At 41.9% G+C, this 24,432-nt stretch overlaps 2 protein-coding genes across 2 annotated transcripts; both read right to left on the bottom strand.

The window, feature by feature from the left end:
* Nucleotides 1-5,296: 5,296 nt before the first annotated feature.
* On the bottom strand, nucleotides 5,297-5,953 carry LOC135879879 (interferon beta-like). Its single transcript, XM_065405913.1, has one exon. The coding sequence runs from the start codon at nucleotides 5,951-5,953 to the stop codon at nucleotides 5,297-5,299; it is 657 nt and encodes a 218-aa protein (XP_065261985.1).
* An 11,357-nt stretch (nucleotides 5,954-17,310) lies between these two features.
* Nucleotides 17,311-17,886, bottom strand: LOC135880589 (interferon beta-like). Its single transcript, XM_065406932.1, has one exon. It carries the CDS (start codon nucleotides 17,884-17,886, stop codon nucleotides 17,311-17,313), a length of 576 nt encoding a protein of 191 aa, XP_065263004.1.
* Between the last annotated feature and the right edge of the window lie 6,546 nt (nucleotides 17,887-24,432).

Genomic DNA, 24,432 nt, shown 5'->3' with positions numbered 1-24,432 from the left:
CATCAATATTCTTCATTTTGCATTTTAAACACTGAGTAAATGAACAGACTATAATTACATAAAATGTAATTTGTGCAGTTGAAATTGTATAATAGTCAATTGCATAATTCAAGGTCAAGCGTTATGGAGTGCTAGAAGTCACTCTGGGAGGAATCTTCAGATTGAAGGGATTCCACTGCATGGTGCAGTATCCTCCAACTGTTTTAACCTCAGTAGTGACAGTATCTTGAGCTGGAATGAAATAGGAATTGATTGACACACAAAGGTAAAAAATAAATTTTCTATTGTATTAATGTTAATAAATTAAATGAAAATATCTTTTCTACACCTAATTATCTCAAGTCTTATGGTATGTTCATATTTTTTATAAATGTCTCTAGGAAACTTCTCAAGCTTTGGAATACAAGAAATAGTTCTGATGAGGACAGATTAATAAATAGCAACCATGATCATAATAGAACACTACATAGGTAGAAGTCAGAGTACTTTGGAGGTAGGTCGGGGTGGGGGGAGGAAGTATAATTCTTTGATGACCAAAGTGCTGTTGAGGTGGCTAAGGATTCCAGGTATGTATACTTTGTTGCATGGTCTGCCAATTGCCTACTGCATAACAGCACCTGATAGGTAGGAGATTGTGAAGATGTGCAAAAATAAATAACAGTAGAAACACAGAAAAATAAATCCATGTAATTGAAAATCCATTTCCAGTACAGGACAGGAAGAGCCTAAAGCTGCTGCCGTGGAAATCAGTTGCTATTTGGCCACTGATCCTGTAGAAGGTGCCAGCTTCCTCCGGGCCCCAGGGGTGCTCAACTCCCCTGCTCCACCCATGGCCCCACCCTGCACCCACCCACTTCCCACAAGCCCCGCCTCTTCCTGTCCCTGCTCCTCCCAGGTCCTGCCCTCACCCCTTCCCCAAACCCCCGCCCTGCCTCTTCCCACCCCCATCCCTTCCTCGCCTCTTCCTACCCAACCCTTGCCCCCTCCTATGAGCGTGCCTTGTCCCCGCTCCTCCCCCTTCCTCCCAGTGCCTCCTGCACACCGTGGAACAGCTGATTATGGCAGGCGGGAGGCGCTGGGAGGGAGGGGGAGGAATTGACCAGCAGGAATGCTTGTGGATGGGAGGCACTGGGGAGGGGAAGGGAGGGAGCTGGCTGCCGGTGGGTGCTAAGCACTCACTAATTGTTCTCAGTGGGTGCTCCAGCCCTGGAGCACCCACGGAGTTGGCGCCTATGGTAACAGCAATTCAGGGGTGCTGGAAGCCATTGAACAAAACTGTAAACCTCATATATGATGGAAACCATGTATTCACTTGCTAATATTACTTCATGCTGGGCACCCCAGTGCCCCTAGTTCCAATTCCCCTGCAGCATGTATGCAAACAGCTAGTCTGTTTGAGGAAAGTTAGTTACAAACTGCTCAGAGCCTGCTGCAGAGGATCTGTGCAGGGATAGAGCTATCTGCATGTGACTCTTACCTGTGCCACATGGAAGTGAGATGAGGTGCCAGGTGGGATGAGGTGGAGTAAGATACTTTTGCACATACTTTCCTCTTGGGGTGTTCTTCGTACAGTTATGATCCACATGGGGGTCTTTAGCGAGCAGACGCGCATTGGGCTGGGGCAGTGCTAGTACAGCTCTAGTCTGTGTAGCTTGCAATGTCAGCGGCACAAAAATTACATTGTGTGGAAAGACCTTGTGTTCTGTACAGAAACCAGAGCCGCCTCTGTTTCTATGATGAAAGCTGGAGACAAACCTGTCACTATTTCTTCCTGCCTACCAATGGAAGGATAAAGGAGAGCTTATGTGGAGATCTATTAGTCCCTTTTTATCCCGCTGTGGTTGGCTTAAAATCATAGATGATAGAAATCATCAAATGGCTTCTTAAAGAAATGAATTGATTCTTCCATGTAGCACAGCTTAAAAACAGTGTGATGAAATGATTGTCAGAAGGTTCCCCTCTGCACCGTAGGGGTAATGAATTAGTTAGACTTCGAAGGAGAATTTGTGTGGCTCCCACATGCTCTGCTGCTGGCATGTATCACCAGAGAGGAGGATACATTTTAGAGGTTGTGAACCAATCTGTTTATAATCCTTGACTTGTTTATACAGTATTTTTTTTTTTGCTCTCATTTTCATGTAATTGTGTTTTGTCAATATAACCTGTAGACTTCAACTCCACCAAAGAATGAATGAAGGCAGAGAGACTTGAGCAGGAAACTACTACTACTGATAGGCACAGCTACTGAAAAAACCCTGCACCATAAGAAAGGATAGGGATTTGTTTTAAGAGTTAACTCCTTGTACATGCCTCTAAACCAGCAGGTCCCAATTGAGGTTCATGTATTGGTGGTGGTACATGGAGGACCTGATGGTGGTCTTCAGGGAACTGGCAGATCCCATGTTCCTAGTACTGAAATTACTATAAATGCGTTCCTAGTACTACTTCTCTTTGTAAGCATTTGCTGTACCTGCCACGAAGGTGTTACCTGATCTCGAATAGCTGGGGAAATGGTGTATAAAACAATTTTTGTGAGATTAGCCCCATGTAATGAACTGTTTTAGAACCCCAGAGGAAAGACAAGCAAAGGCTTCTGCAGTGGCACCATCTGTTGAGTTTGAATGTACAGAGGCTCCTATTAGCAACTCCATATTTTCGGTTGCATTATAAACGAGATTTCCAGTGGGGAATATGTTCCTATTTTTTCTCTAAAGGCAGATTGACAATCATTGTGAGAATTCTCACACAATTTGTTTTTATACTATTTGAACATTTAATGTAGTGGCTGTTTGACTTCATTTAAAAACTTTTAAATAAGAAATCTCTGGATTTAGTGTCTGGCTTAAAATTGTCCTAGGCAGGGCTAGGATTGACTAGTAGCTCTTCAAAATATTATCTACGTACCCAGATTTGGTAGAGCGGTAGATCCTCACTAGGTCTGGTCTAATGGCTAGTCTTGTTTTCTTTTTCTTTTTCAAATAATTTTTAATTATTGGGTTTAGGGTAATTTTTAGTCGTTATTCACATTACAACTGAAATGTTGATGCACTGGGCTCATAAAACTGGTGGTTGTTGGTGGAACATGCAGTCCATGAGCACACAAGCTTGATTTTGGGGCAGTAGGGGGAGGGCAAAAGGGGTAGTCCCAGGTGCTTACAAACTTTAGCAGGAGGGATTAGGTACATGCAAGTTTGATTGATGTCATTTGTGAGGCAAGCGTACCCAAGTCTGACTGATGGAGGGGGTAAATTAGGCCCACACAAGTCTAAAAGGTGGTGGATAGGGAGGCTGAGTATATGGAAACCTGACTACTTGGGAGGAAGTTCACACACACACACACACACACACACACACACACACACACACACACACACACACACACACACACACACCATTAGTGGGAAGGAGGGGCAAGCAATTTTGTATTGTGACAGCCTGAAGTCTTCCCCTCGGAATGCCCATCTATCTATCACCCCTTTTATTAGCCCTTACCAATCCAGCCTATTTTATCACAATGAGCTACTGCACCATACACCCACAACTACAAATGCTGGGGAAAAAGTAATCTAGTAATGGGCAGAAATGCAAAAGCTTCAGAACTGAGGTTGTGGTTTGTGGTCTGTTGGACTGGTAAAATTAATTATCAGGGTTTATGTTTACATAAGACTCGTGCACTTAACCTTAGCCAAATGTTGACAAGTCCTTTGCTGAACTGGAGTCTTAAGGCAGAACAAGATAAGATTGTTATTGGGTCTTTGCTTTTTTTAAATATATAATTAATACAAATCACTACTGCAGTAGGCTGCTATTTTGTATAAATAAATATTTATTTATAAATATTATAAACACATCTGAAAATGATAAATAAGAGCAATACATAAATATTATCAATAAATAAAAGTAGATCAACACCACAATACTGTTACAAATCCAGTAAAATTATCTGAAATATTTTCACAGTGCAGGAGGAGAATATATAGTAGCAATAGTTTATAATTCCAGTGCACTTAATTATACATGACCTAGAATTTGGGATGCTCTTGTTTGCTTTTTATGCTTGAAGCAAAACAGGGATCCAGAAGCTCCATTTGCTTATGAGTCCATGTTTGGATCTTTAATGGGACTGTCATTCCAAGCAGATTAAGAAGGAATTTGACACTTGATGTAGCAAATCTGTTCGAGGATTTCCTGGATGGCCACTTGGCAGTCTCTTTCTGCCAAGGCTTGAGAACCTTTTGGGGCCACAAAGTCTCTCTTCTTTCTGACTTTAAAGGAAAATTATCCTTCTATTTTGTTTGGAAGTTGACCTGGTTCACATCTGTTATGCTGAAGTGAGCATAACAGTTACAGTTCAGAGGTGAGATTTCATTTTTAAGAGCAGCCGAAGGCAAATTCTGAGCAAATGGGTAACATCAATGATTTGGAAATCATAAGGTTTTTCTCATTCGGTTCAAATACTACATTGTCTTCTGGCATATTTTCAGCAATAACTTTTGTTTTACATTTTATCATGTGAGTAAATCAATCTGGTAATGGCAAGTAGTATATAAATTGAGCAATTGGAGTTCTGTAGGAGTTGGTGCCTTGTTTAATGCAATACAGACTGATAAGAGTCTGGAAAGGAACTGCTTGTAGAATCAACTTAGAGACGAACCACTCCAGTGGAGGTGTAGTTTCATTCAGCTGTTTTCATAACATCATTACATGAAGCATCACGTGCTGAAATGAAAAAGGGGAATGGTTCAAACATGGAGAGTTTCAAATGCCAAATATAGGCCATCTTTTTCTAACCAGATGTCAAATCATAAATCCTGAGCCTTATTGCACTTATGATCTTGTGACAATTTTTTTTTTAACCAAAGTTGTTGAAATGTAGAGGTAAACAGAATGAAGGAAAGCAGAATAAGTAGTCTTGGCCATCCCTGTGTGCAAAAGTAACTGGCAGAATTAGATGGTGGGATAGAAGTGTGTGCGCACAGACCATCAATTTTCTGGTGTCCTGATTGGAATTTTCTCTTACTAGGCAGTTGTTAAAAACAGCAACAAGCCAACTTTTCCCCAACTAAGATGCTTACTGGGCAAAGTTATATTTGGTATGGTTAATTATCAACGGATGATATTTTTTCATTCGTAATCAGTTACGATATATTTGTATATTTTTCTTCCAGAATATGTGTGTGGTAAGGAAGCACTAAACTATATATGCTACTCTAAAACAGTTTTATTAACATGAGTTTGAAAAAGGTGTATGGGTAAAATTACTATGGGAGAAAGATTGGGCCCTACGTAATAAGAATTATAAAATTATGACCTCTATCTCTTCAGCTGTTTTATTCATATAATATTTGAGTTTTTCTAGGAAAAACCAATATATGGTACCTTCATCTTCAAGTCTTTTTGTGAGTATGTTGAGAATTGGAAAACATCTGGATATTTCCAAACGGACTATCTCCCAGGCACACAGGCTGTATTGCTTTTCTTTCAGGAAATCATCTATTGTCTGGAAGTATCCCTTCAGTTTGAGGCTGGTGAGCAGGAGGTTCTCATTTCCTGGGTAGGTTATCTCCTTTCCCTTCTCAGCACTCAAACATGTCTCCAGCTTCTCAATCTGCTGGTGAAGACCGTTTTGGAATTCCTTTATGGAAGTCCCATTCCAGGCAGCTTGGGTGAGATTGTTGGTAAAGATATGGAAGAGCTCTTGGAGGATCTGCTGGATGGCTACCTTGGCATTCTTTTCCTGGGACAGTTGGATCTTGAGGATATCTCTGGTCTTGAAAGCTGTCCTTTCATTTAGACATTGGAAGGGAAAGTTTCCACCCATTTTCTCCAGATGCTCTAAACTCTCGCTGTTCATTCTGGTTTGTAGAACATAAATCCTGTTACAGTCCAGACATGAGATTTCACTGGAGAAGAGCAGCATGAGGCAAAATTGCAGCGAACTCCTGCTGATCATGATGATGTCTTGGATTCCCTGTGATTGTGTAGAACTTGAACAACTGGTGCCTGTTCAAGGTCTTTCGTAGACTTTTGTGTTTTCGACCCATGTCTCTGAATTTAAGTATTCTGTAGGGAAAGATTTTTCTTTCATCACTTTTACTTTTCAAGGTTTTTCCTGCTTGAGGTTTTTACTTTCAGTTTCCTTCTTTTTATTTAGTGGAAGCGAACAAGTCAGTGGGAGAACAAGACCACAATCATTACATTTTTGAATATTAAAGAATCCCTACATTTCTTTCCTTAGGCCCCCCCCCCTGCCCTCTTAGATAAAGAATTTAAAGGGTAAGAAGAGTGATGATTAACAGTGTCATCCAGTTACAGGTTAGAGTAGGGACCTGTCTGTCTACTCCCAAGTACCTGTGGTTAGTAGTGCTGGGCTGATCTGAATGTCTGTTACATCAGCAAGACTATCTGTCTTATGAGAGAGGAAAAACCATGTGTGTAGAGAATACCAGAGGATGGACAGAGGGCACTGAGAAACTGGGAGGTTTACTTAAGAAACTGAGAACTGAAAAGATTGTGTGGTTGGTAAGAAATATGCCAGAGCGATTGGCATGAATGTCACTTTCAAATGTGTTTGACTTTTCACCATTCAAGCTTTATTTATTTATTTTTTTTCTTCAATGTGCATTTCACTGAGCTTGGACATTGAAATTGAAGTGGTCTGATGAATGAAGTTTGCATCCTGTGGCAAGTTTCATTTTCTGTTTTTCATACCATAGCACTAGGCTGTCATGTTGGAGTTTCCATCAGTGAAGGGGAATGGTTTTCAACCCAAAAATTGAACATAATGTGTATATTAAATTTAAAAAAGGAAAGGAAGAAAACATAAGAATATTTCTGTTTGTTAGTTCTGTCATATCTCATGCCCCCATCTCCTAAGGCACTTTCTTTTATCATAATATCGAGTTTGTGCCCAAGCTACTTGGAAGTGTCGCTTTAAAGAATGAAGTTAATTGTATATAAATGTTCTGTATACAGGACCCAAGGCTTATACACCCCAGTCTCCCATGGGAGTTGTGTGTGCATTTCATGGCAAGCTGAAGCTTAGGAGGCAATATTTATAAGAGAAATTTAAAAATCTGAACCCTAAGAAGAAAAGCTAAAGTAAGAAAGCAATGGAAGTAAAGAGACAGTCTTTCAGTATATTTGCATCAGCAATTAGCCTGTTTTCTGGGAAAGGTTAGATGGAGACTCAGCTGGGTGAAATATTTGCTAGAATTTGATGAAATACTGTATATTTAAATTTCAATTCAAAAGCAGAAATTTTTGGGGGAGATTTTTTTCTCCTCTATATGTCAGCCATCTTTATTTGAATGTGTAATTAGAGATTAATTTGGCGCCTTTTCCTATTTGCAAATCTGCAAATAAATTCAGATTTTGTTAATGTGTTTATTTAATATGACTTGACAAATGATTTACATTCTACTCTCTGATTGCTCAGGACCTTCACACCACAACTTTTGCTTTGACTATTCCCTATTCATAATTTACTACTTGTTCTGTATGATGGTTCACCTGAGGCGATGCAATTGTGTCTCTTCCCTGATTGTTTGCCTTGGAATTCAAAACTGCTTTCAAGATGGCTACATGAACTTTCCTGGAAAGAATCCTCTTTAAAATGTGTATTTACAGAAGTAATTGTTAAACTTTGTCTTTACCCAAATGTTCTTTTCTAACAAACTCACACGTACAGATATTTCTGAAAACGTTTACAAAGGGCCAGACATTTTTCATACATTTTAATAAGTCTCAAATGTTTAGGCTATGGCTGAAATTTGTTGTTTGCAGTTCTAATTGTTGACTGATAGCTCTCCAGAAACACTATCTACCTACCCAAAATGTGGTAGAGAGGTGGATCCTTACTAGATCTGATCCAACAGGCAGTTTTATTACCATACTTTTACATGTTGGAGTTCGGGTAACTTTTAGTCAATACTTGTGTTTAGTCAATATAAGTGATGCACTGCAACAGAAGGATGCAGGATGATCCCAAGTGACTGTGATCCAGGCCCATAAAATGGCCTGAAGTGTGGAGGAAACTGAGGCAGGGAGTTTCATGTCGGGTTTACTATTTTTGTATAAATCTGTGCATTTCTTGTGTCATTAAGAAAAGAGCAATAGAGTGTTAGGATCCTGTGCAAAGTGTCTGCGTGTTATAGGCTACACCTACATATGGTCCTTTGATGAGGTAAACAAGAAGGCTCACACCTCTAGGTGTACGTCTGGTAGAAGACATGTTAAGCTATGAAAATATTTTGGTCCTGAGGGCCTAAGGTTGATCGGCTGCAGGACTCTATTTCCATGAAGAGGTAATAGAGTGAGAGCCCAGGAAATGTGCCAGAGAGGCCAAGGGAAGAAACAGGGCTGCCACCTACTGAGACCCAGGGAATCTGAAAGTCCAAGGAGGATTCAGTGTCTGGTGAGCTGCTAAGAGGAGGTAGCCCAGAGAGATTTGTGACATGGAGATAAATGGGCTCGTGCCTACAAGCCTGGGAGATGAAATTTGTGAACTAAGTGTACACAAGCTTGATTGACAGGGATAAAGGGATAGGTGCATGCAAGCCTGATTGATGGAGGAGGGTGAAGTATGTCCTCACAAGCTTGATTAGTGGAGAGAGTGAGACTGGGCACACTAAAACCTGCTTGATGGTGGGGATTTGAAGGGCTGATGGCTGCAGCAACCTGTATGGAACTGGGAGGGAGGAGCACAGGTTGCAGGAGGGATGTTTAGAGGTGGCACTGAGAAGCCAGTCTGTGTGCACATGGCTGGAATGCTATCTGCAATTACAGCAATCAGGGAGTCCCCACATGTTAATACCTAGTATGCAGTATATGAAACGGTTGCATGCCAAACTGATTGATGGTGAGGGGAGATGGCTGTGCTTATGCCAATCTCATTAGTTTGAGAGGGGGAGGGGCAAGCAAGCCAGGTTGCTGCAGGGGAGCGTACGCAAATCTAATCTGGGGGAAGTGTGGGGAGTGTATGAAAATGTGAGTGGTGGTGTTTGGGGAGGAAACACGAGCCTGATTACTGCATGGATCTCCGTTGGGGGGAGATAGGAGTAGCCAGGCACATACAAGTCTGATTGAGGGAAGTGGGGTAGGGTGCACTTGAACCATCTATCGGGAGCTATGCTGTCTGGCACATTTTACCTTGCAAGAATGAATTTAGTCTAGGCTGGACACATACAAAGGAGTCAGCTGCGGGGAAGGAGAGGACATGCAAATCTGCTGGGAATGTGTTTTCACACACACTTAAAGGGGGGACGATTGCTTGTGGAGAAGTGCTGGATACATGGAATTGTAATTGATTTTTGGTTCGGGGGTGTGAATGCAGGCTAACCTGATTTGGGGGGGGGGGCATAGACAGGCTGGTTACAAATGAGTTTAATTGGTGTGTTTTTGGCGGGGCATGTAAACTTGATTGATGGGGGGAGAACACCAAACTAGCCTCTTCTAACATAACCATCTTCTACACCAAACATCCACAACTACCGGTGTTGGGGGGGGAAAATAATCTAGTAAAGGGTAGAAGAGGAAAAAGGGGTAGAGATCCATGTGGAATGTGGTCTGTTACAGTGGAAAGACTAATTATTACACAGTTAGTATTTTTTTCATATGGAAGCCCTGTGAACTTGAGATTCATCAGTGTATTTAAGTGTGTTCCCAGCTTGAAGCAGGAACTTCAGTGGGATGGGTCTTGTGCTTAAGCACTTTCTGGAATTGGAGTTGTTTTGTTTTTGTGTTTTTGCTTATATAGGTATTTAATGCAAATCACTACAGTTGGAGGTTGCCATTTGTATGAAATATTTTATTTATAAGTAATAAATACCTAGGATGATGACATAAATAAGAAGAATAAATAAGTGGTAGACTGACATAAATATACTGTTTCAAAGCCAGTAAAATGATCTGAAAATATTGTCACAGCGCACAAAGAGAATAAATAGTAGCACAGCTGTTAAAATTCCACTTCATCTAATTTTGTATGCCATATAAAAGATTCATTCATTTCAGTTAGTACTTCCAAAAAGTTGGTATTCTTGTATATAAATTTCCTAATGAGTTCGTCACATATTTGAAAGCTTCTTAATTCTCCTTGGATTTTCTTGCCAGCACTGAGGCTGAAGCTACCAATTATTTCATAATAAATATGCAGTTATCTCTTCACTTCCATCTCGGTGAGCTGTAGATCCATCCTTCCTAGTAAGAGTCCCACTTTCCATCACTGCAATCAAACATGTATCCAGATACCCAACTTGCTGATGAGTATTTTGGAAGTATCTGAATGGAACTCCTGCCTTAGGTAGCTTGGGAGAGGTTTGCAAAATCAGCAGGAAACGTGTTGGAAGATTTCCTGGATTGCCACCTGGGCATTCTCCTTCAGGGACTCTGTGGGCTTGAGAACTTGTTGGGGCCACCTGAAATCTCTCTTCAGTAATGCTAATTCAATTACTCTGGGGAAAAGTTTTGTACTGGACAAGCCTTCTACGGAGTCTGTCAATAAGTAGAAAACATCTGGGTATTTCCATGTGAATGATCCCCCCCCCCCCACACACACACACTGTATTGCTCCCCCCCCCCCCCCCCCCCCAGGAATGCATCTATCCCCTGGAAGTACTTTTTCACTCTGGTGAACTGGTGCTCCTCATTTTCTGGGTTGGTTAATTCCTTTTCCATCTGTGCTCTCAAACATGCCTCCAGCCACTGAATTTGCAGATAAAGTCCATACTGTCACCTGACTAGGGAACTCCCATCCCAGGCAGTTTGCATGAGGATTTTGCTAAAGATGGTGAAGCCCTCTTGGGCATTCTTTTACTGAATGCTTGTATAACACCCATAATCATGTGCCTGGGCACTGATAGGGCCCCAGGGAACTGTAATACCAATAATAAGTAATAATCAGCTTGTGTTAGCCCTTCTACCTGCAACTGTCACTGTAGTGCATGTTAGCCCTGGGGGTAACTGACAGGCTGGCTTTAGGCCAATTCCCCCGATTCCCGTGAATCGGGCCCCACACCTAAGAGGGCTCCGCAGCGTCCGGAAGAGGGGCCCCGCAAGGTAAGGCCCTGGAAGACAACTGCTGCCGAGGAAGGACCCTCCGCCGAAGTGCCGTCGGAAACAGCGGCAACCGGTTGAGCTGCTGCCGAATTGCCGCTGCTATCTTCGGCAGCAGCTCAATCGCTGCCGCTGTCTTTGGTGGCATTTCAGCGGCAACTCTTTCGAATCGGGCCCCGCACGTCCTAAAGCTGGCCCTGGTTAGCACAACAGACTTTCCCTCCAGTTAAGGGAACACAGTTTGCATGTTGCAGAACTTCTATATTTAGATCAGTGATAGTCAGACCTCGGTAGTTCAGGAGCCAAATTAGCAATTAACATTACCCAAAAGGGCCACGGTTGTGTGAATTCATTGATTAATTTAGTATACTATAGTACTATTTGTATTTAAACAGCATGACGGGGAAATACTTAGTGTATATATGTGTGTGTGTGTGTGTGTGTGTGTGTGTGTATATATGTATATATGTATGTATGTATATATATATGTATGTATATATATATATAAAACTAATTTTCAGAGCAAATAAGTTAACAATTTAGTGCAAGTTGATAAGTTAATTGGCTAATAACATAGTAAGAGCATCCTGATTGGTTAATAATTAAATCACCCAGTGTTTTTATATCATGTACTGCAAAGAGCGACAGGAGACACGGTAAAGGGCCACTTGTGGCTCACGAGCTGAAGTCTGAGTATCATTGATCTAGATCATGAAATGTTCTGAGAAATACATATAATCAGAATAGTCCCCTTGTCTGGGCCCTGAGATCATGATATCTTCTCCATTAGTTGTTGGTTTTTCTCTCTCCCAGCGTTTCTTCTCCATCAGGGCTTGATTAACCAACATGGTATCTTTTTTTTTTTTTTTTTTAATTTTTTCAGGATTATTTTTGTTCAGTTGCAAAACTATATTTTCTCTTTTGCCTCAGTTTATCTGTTCCAATAGTCCTGTCCCTTTGCCTTTTCTTAGATTGGTCAGGCTGAACTGACAGTTAGAAACAAGGTTTTTTACCTAAAAACTGAGCCAATATCATCAGAAGGCAATTAGAAACACTAAATATGGTGCTCCCACAGTATGGTGTTTTTTTTTTTTTTTTTTTTTTTTTTTTTTTTTTTTTTTTTTTAGCAGTCTCCTTTTAAAAGTACAGCCTCATTTTAAACTCTACTTTTTATTTGTAAATCTACATTTCATCCTCTTAACCAGCAGGAGGAAACTGTTCATTTTCTGGATGGTCACTGCAAAACATAATAGCCTCCTGTAAACCTATAATTCTCCTTCATACCCTGCTTCATTTGAGAGAGGGAAATAGTTTAGGTATATTTAAAGTTGCTTAATGCAGGAGTAACTATGGCCCTCAGAAAATATTGGTTCATCTGCACTTTTCAGATTTCATGTAGTTTAAAAAGAACACTTAAAATGTTGATGCCAGGAAAACTGGTGTCTTGGACACTGGAAACAAGAAACCTTTGCTTACTGTCAGATCTGAAAATACAATGCAGTTGGTAATCCATGTTCGACAGAGGTACCCACACAGATGGATGTGGTTTACAGTGTGGTTAAAAAGTGCTTATGAAGAGAAGCCTTACCATGTGTTCTTAACATGTGTGTCACTAGGATGTAATAATTCAAAGGTGGGTTTTTTTTTTAAAATCAAATTCAGTGTTTACTATTACTGCTGGTCCCTTGTCTTTTAATGTTCGCGTTTCTCTCGGCTTGAACAGGAAAATTCTTCTGGTTTGTTTAATCCCCTTACCTTCCTGTGGTCACATTTCACTTTTCACATGCCCTAGTGCCGACTGTTGTGCTGGAGTTTCCATCATGGCAGGGAAGTGTGTTTTAATTCAAAAAGAAAACTATTTTCACTGAAATTGGAAAAGAAGATTCCCTTACAGAAAATATGAAAACGTTTCTGTTCATATTAATTTGGGTAGAGCCCCAGGATCCTAATGCACTTTCTTGTAAGAAATTCAACATTTTTGCTTCAGCTATTTGACAGGGACTCTTTAAAGAAACATAGAAATATAGGGCTAGAAGGGACCTCAAGAGGTCATTGAGTCCAGCTTCCTGCATTGACAGGACGAAGTATACCTAGACCAGGGAGGGCCACATCAGGGAATATAAATTGTATGGCTGGCCATGAATGCTCCCAAAATTGGGGTTGGGGTGCGGGAGGAGGTGTGGAAACTGGGGTGGGGCTGGGGATGAGGAGTTTGTGGTGTAGGAGGGTGCTCTGGGGTGGGACCAAGGCGTTCGGAGGTCGGGAGGGTGATCAGGGCTGGGGCAGGGGTGCGGGAAAGGGTGCAGGTTCTGGCTGTGAGTGCGGGCTCTGGGGTGGGGATGAGAGGTTTGGGGTGCAGGAGGGTGCTCTGGGCTGTGATTGAGGGGTTTGGAGAGCAAGAGGGGGATCAGGGCTGGGGCACGGGGTTGGGGCATGGGGAGAGGCTCAGGGGGTGCAGGCTCCGAGCAGCGCTTACCTCACGCGGCTCCCGGAAGCAGTGGCATGTCCCTTCTCTGGCTCCTACGCAGAGGCACGGCCAGGTGGCTCCGCATGCTGCCCCATCCGCAGGCACCGCCACTGCACTCCCATTGGAGCACGTAGGAGCCGGAGTGGGGCCATACTGGCTGATGGGAGCCATGTGGTGTGTCAACTGACCCAGTGCTCCGGCCAGAATGGGGCCGAGCCGTGATATGCGGGCCTGACCCAGTGTCCCCGCTGAAGCGCCAGAGTGGGGCTGAGCCGTGTGGTCCGACCTCGGGCCAATGCCCCAGCCAGAGTGCCGGAGCGGGGCTGAGCCGCTGGTGCGGCTCACAGGCTGGCTTAAAATGGCTCGTGGGCCGGATCCAGCCCGTGGGCCATAGTTTGTCCACCCCTGACCTAGACCATCCCTGACAGGTGTTTGTCTAACCTGCTCTTTAAAATCTCCAATGACAGTGATTCCACAACCTCCTTAGGCAATTTATTTCGGTGCTTAACCACCCTGACAATTAGGAAGTTTTTCCTAATGTCCAACCTAAACCGCCCTTAAGAATACTATTAATACTAACAGGAAAGACCAAGGCATCAAAGTAAATACAGGGTAATGAAAGAACAGAATCTGTTTCAGTAAATCTGTATATCAACAGCACATAGGCGCAGAGGTAGTGTATAGTTTGAGGAAAGTTTAGTTACAAAGGCCACAGAACCTGCCCCAGAGGCTTCATGCAGTGATAGAGTTCTCTGAGTGAGCATCTCAGCTGCTGCACATGGAAGCATGTGTGATGTGGGCTGAGGTGGAGTAAGGTCTGCTGCCTTCACCCATCATTCCCTCTTTCCTGGGACGCCCATGGATTATTCTCCTTGACACTGAAAAGATGGGGCAGGGAGTGTAATGGGTGGTAATGCAAAGTGATGAGACCTTTGTCATCTGTGCAGAAATCATAGAATCTTCTTAGTCTGGAGATGGAACTACAGCCATTTCCGTGAGGAAGGCTGGGGTCCAACCTGCTCCTCCTCATTCCTTCCCACCATTGGAAGGATGTGGGAGAACTTCAGTGGGGGATATTTACAGAATTTCCCCCTTTTAAGAAATGCGAGTTGGGATTCCCCACAGGCATTGGCTGCTCCTTATGATACGGGTGATATTGTCAAAGAGCTCAACTGAATTCTCCACTCAGTATGGCCCTTTTTTTATTAAAGGTCTGATGGCATGAATGGGAATAGTTTCTCTCTAGCACAGAATAGGTTTGGGGTAGTTAGAGTTTTTCAGAAGAATTCAGTATTGTTCCTGGGTAGTAACTGACTGACATATTCCCCCCAAACTGGGGGCTGCATTTTAGAGGTGACAGAGAAACTTTGATAATCCTCATTCAAATGGCCTGTTCCTGCTCTCATTACTCACATGTAATTTTGTTTGTGGTGTGCACTCAAGAATGAATTTAGTCTGTTCTGTGCTCACACACAAATAATGGAACAGAATGTGTGTGGGGGACACACAAATGAGAAGCATTCATGGAAGCCCATACTTAATGGTCGGGGGCGGTGCTTGTAAATGTATTGTGGGCAGGTGGTATGTGAATGCACACAAACCTGATTGATGGAGTTATGAGCAAGCCAATTAAATGCTAACTTAAGTGGTGTGTTTTTGAGGGTGCATAGTGTTGGTGATTGGTGCCCTCTCTCCCCCCACCCAGTAGTTTGGCCTCTTCCAACACATCTACTAAACCAAACATCCACAACAAGAAGTTATTTGGTAGGGGAAAATAACCAAGGAAAAAGTAGCAGAGGAAAAAGAGGCAGAGGTCAGGTCTGGTGCATGGTTTGTTACAGTGGAAAGACTAATTATCACTCCATAGCTACTTTATTAATATGGAAGTACAGTGAATTTGCACACTGATTCATCAATGTATCTAAGTATGTTCCCAACTGGAAGCACGAACATCAGTGGGATGGGTCACATACCATAAGTCGTGTGGATTAGTACTTTCTGAACTTGGGGTTTTAAGGCTGAACAATGATAGTTTTTTGTTGGATTTTTTTAAAATGGGTATTTGATACAAATCACTACCACTATATATTGCCATTTTGTATAAAATAATTTATTCAAATTTATCTATGATAATTTATAAATAAGAGCAATAAATAATAGACTGACATAAATATCCTGTTACAAATATCATAAAATGATCTGAAAATATTTCCACAATACACAAATAGAATAAATAGCAGCAACAGCTTTTAAAATTCCGCTGCATCTCATTTTAAATCATGTATAAAATGTTAATTGATTTTTGGTTAGTACTTCTAAAAATGTGTTTAATTTCTAAACTTCTTTGTGAATTTGTCCTATAGTTGAAAACTGTTTAATTCCACTTGGATTCTCTTGCCAGCACTGATGCTGAACGGCTTCTCTGCTAGAGGAAATAATTGGTATCTCTTCACTTTCATCCTGGTGAGCTGAAAGTCCTTCCTTCCTTCCTGGTAAGAGTCCCACTGTCCATCATTGCAACCAAACATGTCTCCAGATGCCCAGCTGGCTAATGAGTCTAAGTTGGACCCTCTGAATGGAACTCCCGCTTAAGGTAGCTTGGGAGAGATTTTTGCAAAAGCAGCAGGAAATGTGTTGGAAGATTTCCTGGATTGTCACCTGGGCATTTTCCCACAGGGACTTTCAGAACTTGAGAACTTCTTGCTGCCACCTGAAATCGCTCTCTTTGTTCTGACAGTATAGGAAAATTATCCACACACCTTTGTTTGGAAGCTGTTCCAGTTCACATGTGTTATGCTGTTATACTGTGGTTAAGCTGCATGTTACAGTTCAGAGGTGAGATTTGATCAGAGAAGAGTTGAACCACAGAACTATATAGCAAACCCATAATGTCAACAATGTTTAAGGTCTAACCCTTTCTTTTAAAATTCTTAATTGTCTTGAAACTTTTTTGCATCAATACCCTTAATTTTGCATTTTAAACACAGTAAATTAACAGAATATTATCACATAAAATGTAATTTGTGCAGTTGGAATTCCGTAATAGAGTGAATGTATTGCATAACACATCAAGTGTTGTGAAATGTTAGACGTCACCGTGGGAAGAATCAGCAGAGAAGAGGGATTCCACTGCATCCTTCTGTTTTAACCTAGTAGTTGCAGGATGCAGAGCTGAAATGAAATTGGAAATAGTTGAAACACAAAGGGAAAAAATATAATTTTCATTGAATTGATCTCAATAAATTAAATGAAAATATCTTTTCCCCATTTAAGCTTGCAGGTCTTTTAGTATGTTCCTAGAGACTTTTAAAAAAAATATGAAGCTTCTCAAACCTTGGAATACTAGAAATAGTTCTCATGAGGACAGATTAATTAATAGCAATGATGATGATCATAGAAACACACTACATATGTCGAAGTCAGAGTACTTTGGTCATCAGATAATACTTCCCTCCCTCCCACACCACATATATATACTTTGTTGCAAGGTCTGCCAATTACCTACTGCACAACAGTACTGATATGTGAGAGATTATGAAGATGTGCAAAAATAAATAATAGTAGAAACACAGAAAAATAAATCCATGTAATTGCAAATCCATTTCCAGCACAGGAAGAGCCTAAAGCTGCTGCCATGGAAATCAGTTGCTATTTGGCCATTTTACCCTGTAGAAGAAGGATCAGGCCCTATATAAGCAGAGAGATAAAATATCTACTATATCTATTCAGCTGTATAAATTACAGTAATGTTAATTCATTTACTCCAAGGAAAAGATTTGTACTGTACCTTAGTTACTAAGCCTTCTAGTGAGTTTGTCAATAAGTACAAAACATCTGGGTATTTCCACACGAATGATCTCCCAGGCACACAGGCTGTATTGTTTTTCTTTAAGGAAAGCATCTATCCCCTGAAAGTATTTTTTCACTCTCCGACTGGTGAGCTGGAGTTCCTCACTTTCCAGTTTGGTTAATTCCTTCTCCATCTGTGTTCTCAAACATGCCTCCAGCCGCTGAATTTGCTGGTAAAGTCCATTTTGGAACCGGACTATGGAAGTCTCATCCCAGGCACTCTGAGTGAGGTTTTTGCTAAAGATGTTGAAGATCTCTTGGAGGATCTCTTGAATTGCCACCTTGGCATTCTCCTTCTGGGACACTGGAAGTTGGACAACATCCTGGGTGGGTTTGAAAGCTGCCCTTTCATTTATGCATTGTGAGGGGAAATTTCCGCTCATTTTCTGCAGAAGCTCCAAGCTTTCTTTGTTCACTTTGTTCTGCTGGAAGTGAAGCATGGTACAGAGCCGAGATGAGATTTCTGTAGAGAAGAGCAGCATGAGGCAAATGTGCAGCAAACACCTGGTGGTCATGGTGATGTCTTCCACTTCTTTTCTTTGTGTGGAACTTTGAGCCTGGAGTTTGCTGAGGGTCCTACGTAGACTGCTGTGTCTTTCCTTCATGTCTCTGAATTTAAATATTTGGCTGCAGAATTTTTGTTTCATCATTTTCGTTTAAGGTTTTTCCCTCCTGGAGGCTTCAGTCTTTTTCTTTCTGTTTAATTCACTGCTTTCTAGTTCTTTTACCACACTTCCTCCTTTTTGTATTTTTGTGAAAGTGACCACAAATGACAATATACAACCCCTTTAACTCATGGTGGAACCACATACATACAGGCTTTTCATGATACATTAACTTAAAGATATAATTTAATAAGATCATCCACACTTCAGAAGTGGTAGAGAGAAGACCCCCAATTCATCAAACCCTACACTTCCCATTCATAACCTTCTTCATTTGACAAACAAAAATAGTGTAGGTATATTTAAAGTTTTGAGGCATAGAGGAAGTGGGAGGAAAGGGTTAGGCCTCAGGGGAGCTGGAACAATTTGTATAGTGGGGCTGTTGAGAGCCATTGAACCAAACTGTAAACCCTGAATATGAAGGAAACCACTTCAAGCCAGGGGGTGTGGCAGCACCTATGTTAGGCCTCCCAAAAATATTGGTAAATTTCAACTTCAACCTGGAAAGCACACTTAATATGGAGACACCAGAAAATATCAGTATCTTCCTTCTAGGAAAACAAAGGAGACAGAGTGCGCTCTGCAAGAATGGAAGCTTTTTTTCACTTTTTGTTTACTTCCAGATCTGTGTGTGTGTGTTATATACATACACACACACACTGTAGCTGAGGAATAGATGCAGTTAGATGGTGTGAACATCATGTCCTATTGGTCACTCTGAGTAGCTGACAGTGGTGAAAAATGGAGGGTAATTCATAAAACAGGATGAGCAATTAGTTACACATACTAGAGAGGTAACCACATGGATGATTGTGATTTACAGTGTGGCCAGAAGAGAAGTCATGCTGTGTATTTTTAACAGACATGTCCCTGGGTTGTAATAATTCAAAAAAAAAAAATTAAAAAATCAAAATCAGTGTTCACCATTTTTGCTGGTTCCTTCTCTTTTGACTTTTGCTTTCCCCTTGGCATGGGCAGGGAAACTCTTCTGCTTTGTTTAAGCCTCTTTGTTTTCTATGGTCACATTTCATTTTCTGGTATTCTTCCCCTAGCAAAGACTGTTTTGCTGGATTTTTCCATTATGTCAGGAAAATGTGTTTTCATCCAAAAAGAAAACTGTTTTCACTGAAATTGGAAAGGAAGAATCACACGAATAAACCATGAAAACATTTTTGTGCATATTAATCTGGTTAGTCTCCCAAGTCTCCTGCACTTTAATAAGAAATTTCAGATTTTTGCATCAGCTACATAAAAGTTTCTGTAAAGCAGACTTACCAGAGCCCCCAGATTGCCATGGGCTGTGCTCCCCATTCTCCCATTACTTTACATGGGTGTTGGGGATGTGTATTCCACATGAGGGTGAAGTCCAGAGGAAGATGTTGAGGAGAGAGGGAAATAAGTAGTATGAATACTAGGAGAGGATAAGGTAACAAAGTAATCACAGGGTAATGGAAGGGGGGCAAATAATCTTTTTCAGTAAATCTGTATGGTAACAGCAATTTAGGGGCGCTGGAATAATTGTTGTTGTGTGGCTGCTGAAAGCCATTGAACAATACCGTAAACCCTGTATATAATGGAGACCATGCATTCACTTGCTAATATTACTTGAAGCTGCTCAACACCCCTACTTCCATCTCCCCTGCAGCAAGTAGGCAAACAACTAGTCTATTGTTTGAGAAAAGTTGGTTACAAGGGCCTCAGAGCCTGCTGCAGAGGATCCATGCAGGGATAGAGCCCTCTGCTTGTGACTCTTACCTGTGCCACATGGGTGTGTTGGGTGAGATGAGGTTCCATGGAGTCAGATGCTTTTGCACATAGTTCCCTCTTGGGGTGTTCTCCATACAGGTTACGATACAGGTCTGGTGGGTGCATCTCGCCATGTCAGCTGCACAGAAATGACACTTACAGGGCATGCAGCAGCTTGGTAAAGAGGTTTCCACGGTAAAAATAAAGTCCTGTTGAAGTTTGTTAGTACCTTGCCTGGTTGATACAACATTTTGGCGACGAGGATGGATCTTCTGCCTCTGAACCCACCTGCACCCTTTCTGCAAAGCCCAGGTGAGCCTCCAATTGCTTTTACTGTCTGGATTCATATGTTTGAGACTTATCTGCTTGCAATCAGTGCTACAGAGATTTCTGAAGTAAGCAAGCATGCTCTGCTAATCCACTGCCTTGGAGCAGAAGGGCAGCATATATTTTACACTTTTCCCCTTGCAGACGATAAATATGAGACTGCACTCACTGCATTAAAGAACTTTTTTGTTCCAAAAGTGAATGTAGTAGCTAATTGCTACAGATTTCGCCAGCGTGAGCAGAAACCAGGGGAGACTATAATGCAGTATATTGCTTCCCTGAGGAGTCTGATTTTAACTTGTGACTTTGGGTATATGGCAGATGAGATGATTAGAGACCAGCTTCGTGTAAGAGAACGCTTACTTCTAGAACCACAACTTGCACTAGAAAAAGCAATAACCATTGCTACTCAGCTTCAGCTGTAGCTGACTCAATCTAAAATAATGAGCAGAGATACAGAAGGCACAGTCCAGGTTGTGACTCCTTTGCAGAAAAGTTCACTATCGCTGCAGACAAACAGTTGCAAGAGGAAAACTAATGAAAAGCCACTGAATCAGTAAATTCAAAATACAGTAAAAGCATGCTTTCGCTGTGGATCCCCACAACATCTTGCAAGCTACACAGGATGTCCAACAAAAGTAGCTCAGTGCAATCATTGCATTGGGCAGTTTGCTAACGTATGTCGCAGTAGCCAGTTCAATCAACAGGTGCATGCAGTTACAATACCAGATGTTACTGTGCTGAGTGTGGACAAACTCACTACTGCACATATTCCAGAACAGATAGTGCACTGTAAATGTTTCTGCCATACCCTCAGGCAAATCTCACTCTAGTCAGCTAATGTTGGACACTGGCTCAGCAGTATCTATACTACCTGATTCCATCCATTTGCATTACTTTAAAGATGTGCCTCTTACTGAACCCAAACTTCAGTTGGTGTGCTATTTGAAAAAACATATTTCAGTACATGGCTGCCTGCCAGCAATAGTTACTTTTGGTGATTGCTGTGTAACTGCAGAGTTCTACGTTGTCCACAAAGGCACTCCTATCCTTGGCAGAGATTTATTGGCTGCTTTAAATCTCAGGGTAGTTAATGGATTAATTGATCTTCCTCAGCAAAGCACTCTTGCGGTACACACACCAGTTTCAGCTGGGACCCAACACCAGGTTGAGGAGAAACTCGGCTGTGCTTATGGGTTTCTGCATAAATTAAAAATGCGGAATAATGTGATGCCTGTACGACAGAAATTACGTTGCTTACCATTTTCAGTCAGGGAAGCTGTTTCAGAGGAACTTAGAAAACTTGTTCAAAAGGACATTATTGAAGAGATTAACTCCTCGGAATGGGTTTCACCTATAGTAGTGACGCAGAAGAAGGGTGGAGGCATTCGCCTTTGTGTGGACTTAAGGGAGCCAAATAAAGCTATTGTGATTGACAGCCATCCTCTTCCTCACACAGAAGTATTTGCAGAACTCCGTAGAGCAAAGATATTTTCTACTCTTGATTTGCAGAGCGCATACCACCAGGTTATGTTGCATGAAGATAGCAGAGACCTCACAGCATTTATTACACATGAGGGACTATTTTGTTTTAAACGTGTTCCATACTGTCTCGCATCAGCCCCAAGTGCCTTGTCATTGATTCTGAAGAATCAACATGGAGTTCAGTGCTATTTGGATGATATTATCGTGTTTGGAAATACTACTGAGGAGCATGACAATAACCTGCAGTCTGTACTAAACTGCATCAGCAAAGCAGGCCTCAAGCTCAATAGGTCCAAATGCAAATTTAGACAAACTGAACTCTCCTTTCTGGGGCATACAATTTCACAGGCTGGACTAAAATTTGATCCAGATCATATCCTGGCAATTTCAAATGCTCCTCCAACAGTTTTGCAAACCTTATGTTCCTCCTTGGGTCTTACCTCCTGGTATGCAAAATTCATTCCCAATTATGCTTCTGTCCTTGAACCATTGAGAGAATTACTATGGAGAAGTTCAACCTTAGTGTGGACAACGGATGCACAAGCTAGTTTCGAAATGGTGAAAGACTTGATTCTACATAGTCCAGTACTTGCACTATTCAGTCCTGCATTGCCCACAATTGTAACTACTGATGCTTCTGATTATGGACTTGGGGCTGTCCTCCCACAACTTCATGAGGACAACACAGAGAGGACTGTTGCATTTGCTTCAAGGACACTAAGTAATGCTGAGAGAAAATATTCTACAGTCAAAAAAGAAGCACTTGCTTGTGTCTGGGCTACTGAAAAATGGAGAACTTACCTGTGGGGCCGCACGTTCAAGTTGCGCACAGACCACTGCCCTTTGACGACGTTGCTCACCACGAAAGGACTGGTAAGAGCAGGATGTCGTATTGCTAGATGGTCTGCAAGACTACTCTTTCAATTATGAACTGGAATATAAGCCTGGAAACAAAAATGTGGTAGCTGATTGCCTTTCTCTCCTGCCTTTGCCTTCACCAGATGGTCCAACGGAGGATGAGGCTGTAGAAGTTGCGCTTATTACAAGTACTGTTACTGCAGTTACAAGAGAACAATGTGTCCAATTCAACAAAAACGACGGGAATTTCTGACAAAGAGATGGTCAAGGTTTTTAGGGTTACTGGGCCCAGTTTTGCTGCCTTATTTTAGAGTTCGGGATGAACTTTCTTTGCTTGATGGCTGTGTGCTACGAGGTACACACCAGCTACTTGTGCCAGAAGAATTACAGTCAAAACTCATACATCTGGCACACGATACTCATCAAGGAATTGTCAGAACCAAACAACGACTAAGGGATCTGTATTGGTGGCCAGGGATAGACTCTCAAACTGAAGCATTCATAAAATACGGTGTCACTTGCCAAATGCATGATAAGATAGCAGTGACATGTACCCCTCCATTACAGCCTGCTCCTCTTCCTGAATCTGCATGGGGAAAAAGTGGTGATTGACATTGTAGGACCCTTTGATACTGCTCCAATTGACTGTCCTTATGCCATCACTTTAATAGACTATTTCAGTAAATGGCCTGAGGTAGCGTTTACATAGCAAATCTCTTCTGCTACAGTAATTAAGTTCCTCTTTTCAGTTTTTAGCAGGGAAGGTAACCCCAAAGAACTGGTTTCTGATAATGGTAGTCAATTTACTTCCCTGGAGTTTGAAACTTTTCTAGCAGAGAAGAACATTTAACACAGAAGGTCATCCCTATATTACCCTCAAGCCAATGGGGAAATTGAACAGTTTAACAGAAGTTTGAAAGAGTTTGCAAACAGCTAAACTGGAAGGGCGATTGTGGATACCCTTCACTACTGATTTCTTGCAAGCATACCGGGCTACACGACATGCCACAACGCAAAGATCACCCGCAGAGTTACTGCATGGGAAACAGATGAATACTAAACTGAACATTGCTGGATTGTTAAAGGCACGACCTGATGCCCCAAATGAGGATGATGTGGGAAAAACAGTTGAATAGAACCAAGCAAAGTATAAAGCTTTCACAGACAAGCGGTGGGGTGCTAAGGAACCAAAGTTTGAGTGTGGTTCCTTCGTTAGAATATGAAAACCTGGAATTTTACGTAAAGGGGACCATAAATTCACAGCTCCTCTTAAAATCATAAAGAAGGGACCTTACACTATCGACTTTCTGATGGGCGGGTATGGAATGCTTCTTATCTTGCACCTGTCTATGCACCAAGAGGAGATTATGCCAACGCCCAGTCTGCATTGGATGACTTCACCGTAGAACCAATGCAACAAGACATTGCACTGGAACTGGGGCTTGAGAGACGGTCTGTCAGACCCAGAGGACCACCTGTCTGGACTAAAGACTATGTTATGTAGTATCTGCAGTGTTTCCAGTGTAATATTTCTGCCAATAGTATAGTGTCTTGTTTCCTATTTGTTCCTGTGGTTAGAACAACAATGTTTATTTTAATTGGGAGAGTTTCAAGAGAGGAGGGAATGTGGTGTTTAGATGTGCTTGTAATTATTAGAACTGGGAGCACTGGCTGTTGGTAATCTGAAAGGACAGGAAGGAGGGGGGAGGAGTTGAGGAGGCTGAGTGAGAGTTAGGGCAGGTCTTCACTACGGGGGGGGGCGATTTAAGATACGCAAATTCAGCTACGCGAATAGCGTAGCTGAATTCGACGTATCGCAGCCGACTTAACCCGCTGTAAGGACGGCGGCAAAATCGACCTCCGCGGCTTCCCATCGACGGCGCTTACTCCCACCTCCGCTGGTGGAGTAAGAGCGTCGATTCGGGGATCGATTGTCGCGTCCCGACGAGACGCGATAATTCGATCCCCAAGAGGTCGATT

Source organism: Emys orbicularis, chromosome 6, assembly GCF_028017835.1.
Source record: "Emys orbicularis isolate rEmyOrb1 chromosome 6, rEmyOrb1.hap1, whole genome shotgun sequence".
NCBI classification, from domain to species: Eukaryota; Metazoa; Chordata; order Testudines; family Emydidae; genus Emys; species Emys orbicularis.
The sequence above is the reverse complement of the archived record's forward strand: the minus strand, read 5'-3'. Positions and strand labels throughout refer to the sequence as shown.

Excerpts from the sequence above, each read along its gene's own strand:
- LOC135879879 (XM_065405913.1), bottom strand. The coding sequence starts at position 5,953 with ATGATCAGCAGGAGTTCGCTGCAATTTTGCCTCATGCTGCTCTTCTCC.
- LOC135880589 (XM_065406932.1), bottom strand. The coding sequence starts at position 17,886 with ATGACCACCAGGTGTTTGCTGCACATTTGCCTCATGCTGCTCTTCTCT.